At 49.7% G+C, this 11433-nt stretch overlaps 1 protein-coding gene across 1 annotated transcript; it reads left to right on the top strand.

Moving 5' to 3' along the window:
- The first annotated feature begins 612 nt into the window (after positions 1 to 612).
- On the top strand, positions 613 to 11075 carry LOC141981970 (uncharacterized). Its single transcript, XM_074943585.1, has 2 exons — positions 613 to 709; positions 7342 to 11075. Exons 1-2 carry the CDS (start codon positions 613 to 615, stop codon positions 11073 to 11075), a joined length of 3831 nt encoding a protein of 1276 aa, XP_074799686.1.
- Positions 11076 to 11433: the final 358 nt, after the last annotated feature.

Genomic DNA, 11433 nt, shown 5'->3' with positions numbered 1-11433 from the left:
TGTGGGTTTAAAATGCTACTAGATCAGAGTGGAAGCGTTTCATACTCACTTTGTAGGGGCATCAATGACAGCTGTAAAGCAGTGGAGAATCAGGCCATGGTCTCCTACCCCAGTCTGCCTTATGCTGTCCAACCATCTCCTTCTCTCCCCCTTCAACTTTCTCCTTTAAACCCACTTCTTCCAGCAATCCTGCCCTAGCTGATCTCACCAACGAGCTTTCCACATTCACATTTCCCTTCACTGTTGCCCAGTGCTCTGTGTTTACACTAGACAATGAGATCACTGAAGTCCCCCAGTCATGTCAGTAGCATCAAAATGATGCACAGAAGAGCAAAACCAGCCCTTTTGCCAGGTTTCTACAAGGACTAGTTACTGTTGGGAATCAGTTTCTGGGCCCTCAGTACAATGCACCTGAGTGTGTGTCAGGAAGTGACACAGAACCATGCTCACAAACTCACATTTCCAGTGTGATGAACCAAACTCACCTGGTCGGAGAGGTGTGAAGTCCGCAGCCAAGGAGAAGCGTTTGACTCTGCCCCCTGGAGGACTTCAGTGTAACACGAGTTATTTCTTGCAGGTGAGACACAGAGGAAAGGGTTTGGACGTTAAACCATGGCCATGTCAGCTGACACCATTGAGATGCCGGCTCTGGGCCGCCCTTTCCAGCTGGGGATGCTGTACGACTGCCGCAAAGATGCCCTTATCCCAGGTAATTCCCCAGCTGTAGCCCTGAACTCAGGAGTGAAGGGAGGAAAGGGTCACCGTCCGAACCCCTTCATACCTGAGAATGAGCCAAGTGTGCTTTGAGTGGCCCTGCTTATGGGTATTACGGAAAAGGCCCCGCACATTCCCCCAGGGTCCGGGTCTGAAGTAACTGGAGGTACGTGCCTTGGGCTGGTGACCTGCTGCCATTTGTTCTAGGTCACGTAGAACTAAAACATCTTGTGTGCCTGATTAAATGAAACTACCCACTGCCCTCTTGGGAAGGGTTATTTTCTCCTGATCTTTTCTCAGGGTAACTGCCCGCTCACATCCCCACCCACCAACCAAGAGACTCTAAATATCCCCTCACCCTCATAAGAACAGTCACACTGGGTCAGACCAAAGGTCCACCTAGCCCAGTATCGTGTCTTCCAACAAAGGCTGATGCCAGGTGCCCCAGAGAGAATGAACAGAACAGGGCAATCATTGAGTGATCCATCCCCTGTTGTCCAGTCCCAGCTTCTGGCAGTCAGAGGTGTAGGGACACCCAGAGAATGGGGTTGGATCCCTGACCATCTTGCCTAATAGCCATTGATGGACCTGTCCTCCATGAACTTTTTAAATGCTTTTTTGAACCCAGTTATAGCCTGTCTTGGGACGGACTCTTAACTGGTCACCCCCTGTCTATCTTGAGGCCACCCCAGTTCCAGCCACCCAACAGCTGCTCTGTGCACAAGGAGGCTAATTTGGGGAGATCACAAGTATCTTGGTAGCTCAGTTGAAGGGAACAAGAGTCTGACTCTTCTCACAGATTCATGGATATTAAGGCTGGAAGGGACCATCAGATCAGCTAGTCTGAACCTCTGAATATCACAGGCCCTTAAATTTCACCCTGTTACCCCGTATTGAGCCCAGGAACTTGTGTTTGACTAAAGTCAGCTTGTGTTTGACTCGGATGCCAGGCAGCCACTTTCTCCCTGACTCTTCTCCAGTCCCCCCGTCCCCCGAGGAGCTCTCCCACCCGACGGTGCACCCTACGGGACCTCCAGCAGGGGCGCTGGCTCTGCCCTATGCATGGCCACGTGCCGGCCTCCTCCCCAGTTCCTCGCAGGCTGAGCCTTTAGCAGAGCTCCCTTTGGCACGACAGGAGTCACTAGTGCGGCTGAACAAACATCCAGCATCTCCGCTCCCACGTGGAACTGCAGTCCCAGTCCCTGGGCGGCTCCCACTCCACGTGGACCCAAGAGTTGAACTGGACACTTAGGACCGTTCCCTAACTACTGAGTTTCAGCCAGTGCAGAGAACCAGCAGGGCAAGAGAGCAAACTCTTCTCTTCGTGTGCACACAGCATGTCCCCGCTGAAATCCATAACCCGCCTGTTGCTGAACTTGCAAGGTATCTGCACTAATATAGCAGCGATGTAAGGTCCATGCAAAAGGAGGTTTCCCCTTTACCAGGGATGAATTTCTGCTCATTGTGTCATTTCTGGCTTTCTGGCTACGGTCCCGTGAAGTGCTGTGGAGAGACAGTCGTGTCAAACTCTGTTTTCCGGTTCATTGGTTTCAATCAGGAATAATTCCAGTGACTTCAGTACACGCTGGGGTGAGCAAGAGCAGAATATGGCCCCGTAGCATAGTCAGGGTGACGCTAACGTTCCATGACAGGCCTGCTTTCTTACCCCCTCACCCTCAGCTAAATACACCACCAACAGTCAGCTAGAGAAGCCGTTGGCCACCTTCCACGGACACTTGTCCCTGTGGGCTGCGGTCCCCGTGCCGTGGAACTGCATTGGTCCTTCTAACTTTCAGGCCTTGGATTTGGGCTTTAATGTGGTTGATGAAGCCACTGGAAACTCAGCAGAGGCCACAGGTGCGTACAGCACACCCCCATGCCTTAGCAAGTCAGTAACATCCTTGTGCGGCAAGCGGGTCTGGGTGAACTAAGGGTGGGCCTGGTACCCAGGACCCCCGCGTTCTGTCCTACCCCTACTATATCATTTGCCCAGGGCTGGAGCACCCACTGACACAGCTCCCCCCTTCCCCCCAGCGCCTCCCGTCTGCTGGCGGCTCCGCCAATCAACTCATCTCCCTCCCTCCCAGCAGCTCCCGCCTGCTGCAGTCAGCTGTTCCGCAGCATGTTGGAGGTGCTGGGGGGGGAGGGAGAGGAGTGAGGATTGGGCACGCTTCGGGGAGGGGACAGAACTGGGTGGGAGGGGGCAGAGCAGGGGCAGGAAGAGGCGGGGCACAGGTGGGGCCTTGGCAGAAGGGGTGGAGGGGGCAGAGCTGGGGCGGCGCGAGAGGGTTGAGCACCCCCGGGGCCCGGAGGAAGCTGGAGCCTGTGTCATTTAAGAAATACTTTGCACTATAGAAACATTATTAAGACAGGTCTCAAACAGCCCTGTGAAAGTGTAAATGTCAGTGTCACAGCCAGGCCAAGCGACTTTGAGAGGTTACGTGGTTTGTCCAAGGTCCCACCGAAAATCAGCATCAGAACAGTGATGAGAATGGAGCGGGGAGATGACAGAATGAGCCAGAAGCCAAGCGGGGCAGGCCAGGCAGAGACAGATTGATCCAGGAGGAGACTGAGGGTATGTCTACACTACGAAATTAGGTCGACTTTATAGAAGTCGGTTTTTTAGAAATCGGTTTTATATATTCGAGTGTGTGTGTCCCCACAGAAAATGCTCTAAGTGCATTAAGTGCGTTAACTCGGCGGAGTGCTTCCACAGTACCGAGGCTTGAGTCGACTTCCGGAGCGTTGCACTGAGGGTAGCTATCCCACAGTTCCCGCAGTCTCCGCTGCCCATTGGAATTCTGGGTTGAGATCCCAGTGCCTGATGGGGCTAAAACATTGTTGCGGGTGGTTCTGGGTACATATCGTCAGGCCCCCGTTCCCTCCCTCCCTCCCTCCGTGAAAGCAAGGGCAGACAATCGTTTCGCGCCTTTTTTCCTGAGTTACCTGTGCAGACGCCATACCACGGCAAGCATGGAGCCCGCTCAGCTCACTGTCACCGTATGTCTCCTGGGTGCTGGCAGACGCGGCACGGCATTGCTACACAGTAGCAGCAACCCATTGCCTTGTGGCAGCAGACGGTGCAATTGGACTGGTAGCCATCATCGTCATGTCCGAGGTGCTCCTGGTCGCCTGTGTGAGGTCGATCAGGAGCGCCTGGGCAGACATGGGCGCAGGGACTAAATTTGGAGTGACTTGACCAGGTCATTCTCTTTAGTCCTGCAGTCAGTCCTATTGAGCCATCTTATGGTGAGCAGGCAGGCAATACGGATTGCTAGCAGTCCTATTGCATCATCTTCTGCCGGGCAGGCAAGAGATGAGGATGGCTAACAGTCCTACTGCACCATCTTCTGCCGGGCAGTCATGAGATGTGGATGGCATGCAGTCCTTCTGCACCGTCTGCTGCCAGCCAAAGATGTAAAAGATAGATGGAGTGTATCAAAACAAGAAATAGACCAGATTTGTTTTGTACTCATTTGCAAAGCCCCCCCTGCACCCCGTCTAGGGGACTCATTCCTCTAGGTCACACTGCAGTCACTCACAGAGAAGGTACAGCGAGGTAAATCTAGCCATGTATCAATCAGAGGCCAGACTAACCTCCTTGTTCCAATAAGAACAATAACTTAGGTGCACCATTTCTTATTGGAACCCTCCGTGAAGTCCTGCCTGAAATACTCCTTGATGTAAAGCCACCCCCTTTGTTGATTTTAGCTCCCTGTAAGCCACCCCTATAAGCCGTGTCGTCAGTCGCCCCTCCCTGCGTCAGAGCAACGGCAAACAATCGTGCATCTGAGTTGAGAGTGCTGTCCAGAGCAGTCACAATGGAGCACTCTGGGATAGCTCCCGGAGGCCAATACCGTCGAATTGTGTCCACAGTACCCCAAATTCGACCCGGCAAGGCTGATTTAAGCGCTAATCCACTTGTCAGGGGTGGAGTAAGGAAATCGATTTTAAGAGCCCTTTAAGTCGAAATAAAGGGCTTCATCGTGTGGACGGGTGCAGGTTTACATCGATTTAATGCTGCTAAATTAGACCTAAAGTCCTAGTGTAGACCAGGGCTGAGACATGACCCAGAAGGGGAAAGGAAAGGAACCAGGAGCTGCAGGAGGGACACTGTCCCAGGGACAGACTGCAGACAGGGCACAAGACAGGGACCAGGGTAGCAGGGGTCAGCCTTGGTGGGGGGGAGTGTTATGGCAGATCGCTTCCCACCAGGGCGTGCTACGGTGCGACATTGACGTATAGGAACTTGTTCAGGACGCGCCTGTGGGGAAAGCACAGTCAATACGGAGGAAGGGACAATGCCAGAATGTTGCACTGGCTTGGCTCTCTCCCGCTTTGTCTTTGATCACTGGACATACGTGGCTCCTCACAGCTGCCCGGACGCTTGGCTCTCACCATGGCCGGGCTGCGGCTCCGAGGCCCCGTCCCCCAGCCAGAGCCGAGTCAGTGTAAGAGCCACGTGGGCAGCTGTGGGGAGCCACGAACCCACCACCTGCCCTGGGTGGGGGGCCACGTGGGTTGCGGACACAGGTCGGGGGCTGCTCTTGGCCCCCCCACTCCAGGCAGGTGGAGGGTCTGCAGCTCCCGGCCTGCTCCGGCTTCCGGCTTGGCCGGCAGTGGGTCCTCAGGTGGAAGGGCCAGGGCAGGGATCCCTGCCCCCTACTTTTGGGGGGAAGACTCCACTGCCCCTGCACAGCAAATTGCTGCAAATCCCACTGGAAGACGTGTCTCTCTTTCCCCTCTAGTAGCTGGTCAGATCTGCAGAAGTGCTGAATGCTCACGGCAACTCCCATCGACTCCAGGGGCAGCTCTCAAACATGTAAAGTTCTATAAACCTGCTAAAGGCTCTGGAAAAAATCAGGCCCTGGGCTTCTCTAATTGGGCAACTAAATTAGTGGATGTTTTCAACAATTTAGTCCTTACTCTCTTTGCCTCATTTCCTCATCTGTAAAATAGGGATATTAACATCTCTCTGCCTCACAGGCGTGTTGTGAAGAGAGGTGTCTTAATGTTGTTGAAGGACTTAGATATTACGGTGAGGGGCACCCAGGAGGAAATTAACAATTCCGTATTTAGTGCAGGGTTTGAATGGTACACAGTACATAAGGCCTGGGGCCACACATTGAATGAGAAGTATAAAAAGAAATATTAAATTAGAACCATTCCAGTGAGAACCATTCCAACTGTGCAGTGAACGAGGAGTTCTGTGGAATAGACACTATTTGATCATGTAATTAAAGACAGGTCAGAATGCATAAACACAAGGCGGCTGAATGAAGGCTGCATGGAAACCTTAATTATGGCATTTTCTAACTTTTGACTGCTTGGCTTTGCAACCTTCATTTTCTTAATGTAAAAGGTTTTTGTAATTTAGGTGTATAGATATTGTACTGCAGAAGGAGCTAGTACAATCTTTTAGATGCTTTGGGATCCACGTGGATGATAAGTGCATGTACACGTAACGCTCTCATGATCAGCTGCTGAAACTGCCACAGGCGCAGCAGGCTAACCTACAAATGTCATTGTAATCGTAGCTTTGCAGAGTTACAGTTTGTGGGTTTATGTTAAACTTTTAAATATATAAAAAAGAAAAGGAGTACTTGTGGCACCTTAGAGACTAACACATTTATTTGAGCATGAGCTTTCGTGAGCTACAGCTCACTTCATCGGATGCTTATGCTCAAATAAATGTGTTAGTCTCTAAGGTGCCACAAGTCCTCCTTTTCTTTTTGCGAATACAGACTAACATGGCTGCTACTCTGAAACCTTTTAAATATATTGTGACAGGGTCGGGCCAGACGGCTACAGGAGAGTAATAGAAGGCAGATATATAAGCCCCAGGCTAAGTAGGTCCCTTTTCCCTGGGTAAGGCAACAGGGAAGTTCCAGAACAATCAGGAACCTTCTGGAGACAATTAAGACAGGCTGATTAGAACACCTGCAGCCAATCAAGAAGCTGCTAGAATCAATTAAGGCAGGCTAATCGGGGCACCTGGGTTTTAAAAAGGAGCTCACTTCAGTTTGTGGTGCGCGTGTAAGCAGCTGGGAGCAAGAGGCGCTAGGAGCTGAGAGTGAGAACGTGGACTGTTGGAGGACTGAGGTGTACAAGCATTATCAGACACCAGGAGGAAGGTCCTATGGTGAGGATAAAGAAGGTGTTGGGAGGAGGCCACGGGGAAGTAGCCCAGGGAGTTGTAGCTGTCGCCCAGCTGTTCCAGGAGGCACTCTAGACAGCTGCATTCCACAGGGCCCTGGGCTGGAACCCGGAGTAGAGGGCGGGCCCGGGTTCCCCCATATCCTCCCAACTCCTGGTCAGACACAGGAGGAGTCGACCTGGACTGTGGGTTCAGAAAAACGGCCAAGCTGAGGGCTGCCGTGAAGCTCCAAGGCGAGCAAATCCGCCAGTAAGCGCAAGACCCACCAAGGTAGAGCAGGAACTTTGTCACAGTATGTTAATCTATTTTTATTCTCACACACAGACACAGTGAGTGAAGCATGTTACCAGATCAGACACTTTGTTCAGGAACATTCAGCTCTTATTTTTAGAAAATGTCTGGCAGTTACAGAACAGAAAGGTTTCTCACCTTCTCTGCCATTGACCGTGTGTCTGTCTGTACTATTCTAGGCATCACTTTATGGGACCTGGAGACACTTCAAAATGATGTAGATGCAAAACCACAATCCAAGACTGATTTTCAGATTATTGCATCTGACACCACTGAAGACAAGGCCTCTGCCCTCAGTGTCACAGCATCGCTGAAGGCCAGTTTCCTGCTTGGCCTGGTGAAAGTGGGTGGATCCGCAGAATATTTAAGTGATACCAAGACATCAAAACATCAAGCCCGTGTTTCTCTCCAGTACTCAACTACAACACAGTTCAAGCAGCTGACTATGAGTCATATAGGTCGCCAGAATGTTTCTTACCCTGATGTGTTTGACCAAGGCACGGCCACCCATGTGGTCACGGCTGTGCTGTACGGGGCACAGGCTTTCTTTGTCTTTGATCGGGAAGTTTCCTCTTCTGAGAACATACAAGACATACAGGGAAACCTCCAGATTGCAATTAAAAAGATACCCCTGGTTTCCATAGAGGGGGAAGGAGCTCTCCGAATGGATGACAGGGAAAAAGCACAAGCTGAAAAATTTAGTTGTAAGTTTTATGGTGATTTTTCTCTTGAGAACAATCCAGTTACTTACCACGATGCCATGAAAGTTTATTCCACCCTTCCCAAGTTGCTGGGTGCCCAGGGGGAGAAGGCCGTGCCAGTGAGAGTCTGGCTATACCCGCTGACCAAGCTGGATTCCAAAGCTGCTCAGCTGGTTCGTGAGATCAGCTTATCACTGATCTTTGATATTCAAACTGCCCTGGAGCAGCTGACAGAATTAGACATGCGATGCAATGATGCAGTGAAGAATCCGATCACCACAACGTTCCCCGAAATCAAGAGGAAAATCCAGCAATTCAAAGATCTGTGTATGCAACACAGACAGACTTTCCAGAAACAGCTAGCAAGAATCCTACCCTCCATCCGTGGAGGTGGAAAAGAGGAAGGGGACCTGGTAGACATTTTAACCAACAAAAACCGATCACCATTCAATACCCAGCAACTCAATGAATTTCTGGATAAAAAGGAACGAGAAATGAATTTCATCAATTCCTATCTTTCTGTCCTAAAGGATGTGGACGTGGTGTCCTCCCGGAATAAACTGGATGAAATAGTACTTGACCCCATCAATGACTTTGTCGTCGCCTTTATGTTCACTTCATTACATGAAGAGGAGCCATATTTATCAGATTTAAAACTTTGGCTTCAGACCCAGTTTATGAAGAATACCCAAGATCCTGCATCAGCCAGTTCTGCAAGTGAGAAATCCAAACTCTGGTTTGAGGACAAAGAGAGAAACCAAAAAGCCCGAAAATCTGCAAAATCCATTTCAGACTTTGCCCGGGTCAATAAATCTAATGGGAAAACTCGATTCATTGTGGCCTCAGTCCCAGATGAGGACAATCCTGGAGCTTCAATTTACCTCTATGAAAATGGAGACCTGGTCAGCACTAACTATGAACTTCCATCGAAACCTCTCTCTCTCGTGACAGATGGAGTCAGACATGACCATGTGCAGCTCACATTTAAACCAGCAGCCTTTGGGAGAAAGGAGATATCCTGCTATCGGGTGGAGTACAGAATTATAGGGCAGGAGAACTGGATGGCTGTGGATACAAATGATAAACAAAAGACCTTCACAGTAACGGGGCTCCGTGCAAACACCACATACCAGTTCCGATATGCTGCAGTGAGCAAACCAGGGTTCAGTGGGAGCAGTGATGTGAGTGATCCTGTGAAGATGCTTCCTACCAGCCCTCCTGGAAAACCAGAAAAAGCTACTGTAGAATCATCAGCCATAGACCTCACCTGGGAGAGTCCAAGTGTCATTGGAGATGGAGTCAGTATAAGGGAGTATAAGGTGGAATACAAAGAGGAAGCTGAAGGTGAAAGACATGAGGGGAAAGACAAATGGCTGGAACGAAGGACAGGAAAGAGAGCAGAGTTCTGTACCATTGATGGATTGAGGCCTCAGACGTCCTACAGATTCCGGGTGTCGGCTGTGTGTGCAGACGGGACTGTGAGTCACCCAGGTGAGGAGGGATCAATTTCCACAACAGGAGAAGAATTAAGGACACTAGCACAAGATTTCTTCAAGAAGAGCGCTCTGATAGAAAAAGGGCAGCCCTCAGTTTATGCACTTCCAATAGAGAAGGCGGAGTTCGATTCTAACGCAACACATCCAAAGTACAGACTGGGAAAAGAGAACCTACAGAGACCTAACAAAGTCATTATGGTGCTGGGAGCAACTGGGTCAGGAAAAACCACACTCATCAATGGGATGATCAACTATATCCTGGGTGTGCAATGGGAAGAGGAATTCAGGTTCAAACTAATCCATGAGACTACAAACAGAAGCCAAGCTGAGAGCCAGACATCTGAAGTCACAGCCTATGAAGTTAATTACAAAAATGGTTTCAAAGTCCCCTACTCCCTGACTATAATAGACACCCCGGGATTTGGCGACACCAGAGGGATAGAGCAAGACAAAGAGATAACAAGGCAGATCCGAGAGTTTTTCTCCACCCGAGGAGCCGTTGATCACATAGACGCCGTCTGCTTTGTAGTTCAGGCCTCACTATCTCGTTTGACGCACGCCCAGAGGTACGTGTTTGACTCCGTGCTCTCCATTTTTGGGAAGGACATAAAAGATAATATACAAATCCTGATCACCTTCGCGGACGGACAGGCGCCCCCTGTTCTGGAGGCCATTAACACAGCTGATGTCCCTTGTGCTAGAGATGCTAAGGGCAACCCTATTCACTTCAAATTCAATAACTCCGCGCTCTTTGCCTGTAATGCTGGAGCTGACGAGGGCAGTTTTAATTTCGATGAAATGTTCTGGAAAATGGGAGCCATGAGCATGGAGACATTTTTTGAATCCTTAGTTAAATTAGAAACCAGAAGTTTAACATTAACGCAGGAAGTTCTGAGAGAGCGGAAGGAGCTGGAGACGGCCGTGGAAGGGCTGCAGCCGCAAATCAAAGCTGGCCTGACAAAGCTAGAAGAGCTGAGACAGACGCAGCGAGCTCTGGAACAGCATCAGGGGGATATGGAGGCCAATAAAGACTTTGAGTATGAGGTAGAGAAAACAGTGCCAGTGCAGGAGGACATCTCTGGTACAGGTCAGTATATAACAAACTGCCAGCAGTGTCACTATACCTGTCACTACCCCTGTGGAATCCCTAACGATGATGGTAAGCGCGGGTGTACAGCTATAGATGGGAAGACAGGACATTGCACAGTTTGCCCTGGTAAATGTGCCTGGAACATTCATTTCAATCAAAAGTACAAGTGGGAATATGAAGTAGTAAAAGAGAAACAGACCTATGCACAACTGAAAGAAAAGTATGAGAAGGCATCTGGTGAGGTGTTATCGACAAAGAGTGTGGTTGAGAAGCTGTCTCAGGAATACGCTGCAGTGGAAGAGATATTAATGAAGCTTATTGATAAATCATCTCGCAGCCTCCAGCGTCTGCAAGCAATTGCTCTGAAACCCAACCCGCTGTCCACTCCGGAATACATTGACCTGCTGATCATGTCGGAAGAACAGGAACTAAAGCCTGGGTACCAAGAAAGAATAAAATCACTGAGGGAAGTTAGAGAAGTAGCTGAGATAATAAGAAAGATTGCCAATAAGGAGGCCCTGCTGCCAGGAGAGAAGGATCTGTACAAGAAGCTTGAAGAAAAACAGTCTAAACTCAAAAAATTTGTGAAAGGAAAACTGGATATTGTTAAAAGCTGGTTTAGATAAAACCTGACTGCAGCTTACCCATGAAAATGAAAGCGCCATTTAAACAAAGCATGTAGCCGAGCTGTGATTCAGGATTGGTGTCTCTCGTTGTTTTATAACATTTACTTTTAAGATTTACTGATTCTCCTCTGACTTACCCCACTTTTATTGCACTGACATCAGTTTACACCGGTGTAACTGACAGCAGAATCTGGCCCCTGGAATCTGGGGGGGGAAACCATTTTTCTAAAAACAACAAAAAATGCAGCTGGACTCCTTCAGAGGAAATTGCTTCGGTGTCAGATGTTCACAAGGAAGCGTCTCAGGTCAGGGTTAGAAACCCTTGTTCCGTCTGTACGAGCGCTCTCTGTGTTCCTGC

Source organism: Natator depressus, chromosome 2 (assembly GCF_965152275.1).
Source record: "Natator depressus isolate rNatDep1 chromosome 2, rNatDep2.hap1, whole genome shotgun sequence".
Lineage (NCBI taxonomy): Eukaryota > Metazoa > Chordata > Testudines > Cheloniidae > Natator > Natator depressus.
The sequence above is the reverse complement of the archived record's forward strand: the minus strand, read 5'-3'. Positions and strand labels throughout refer to the sequence as shown.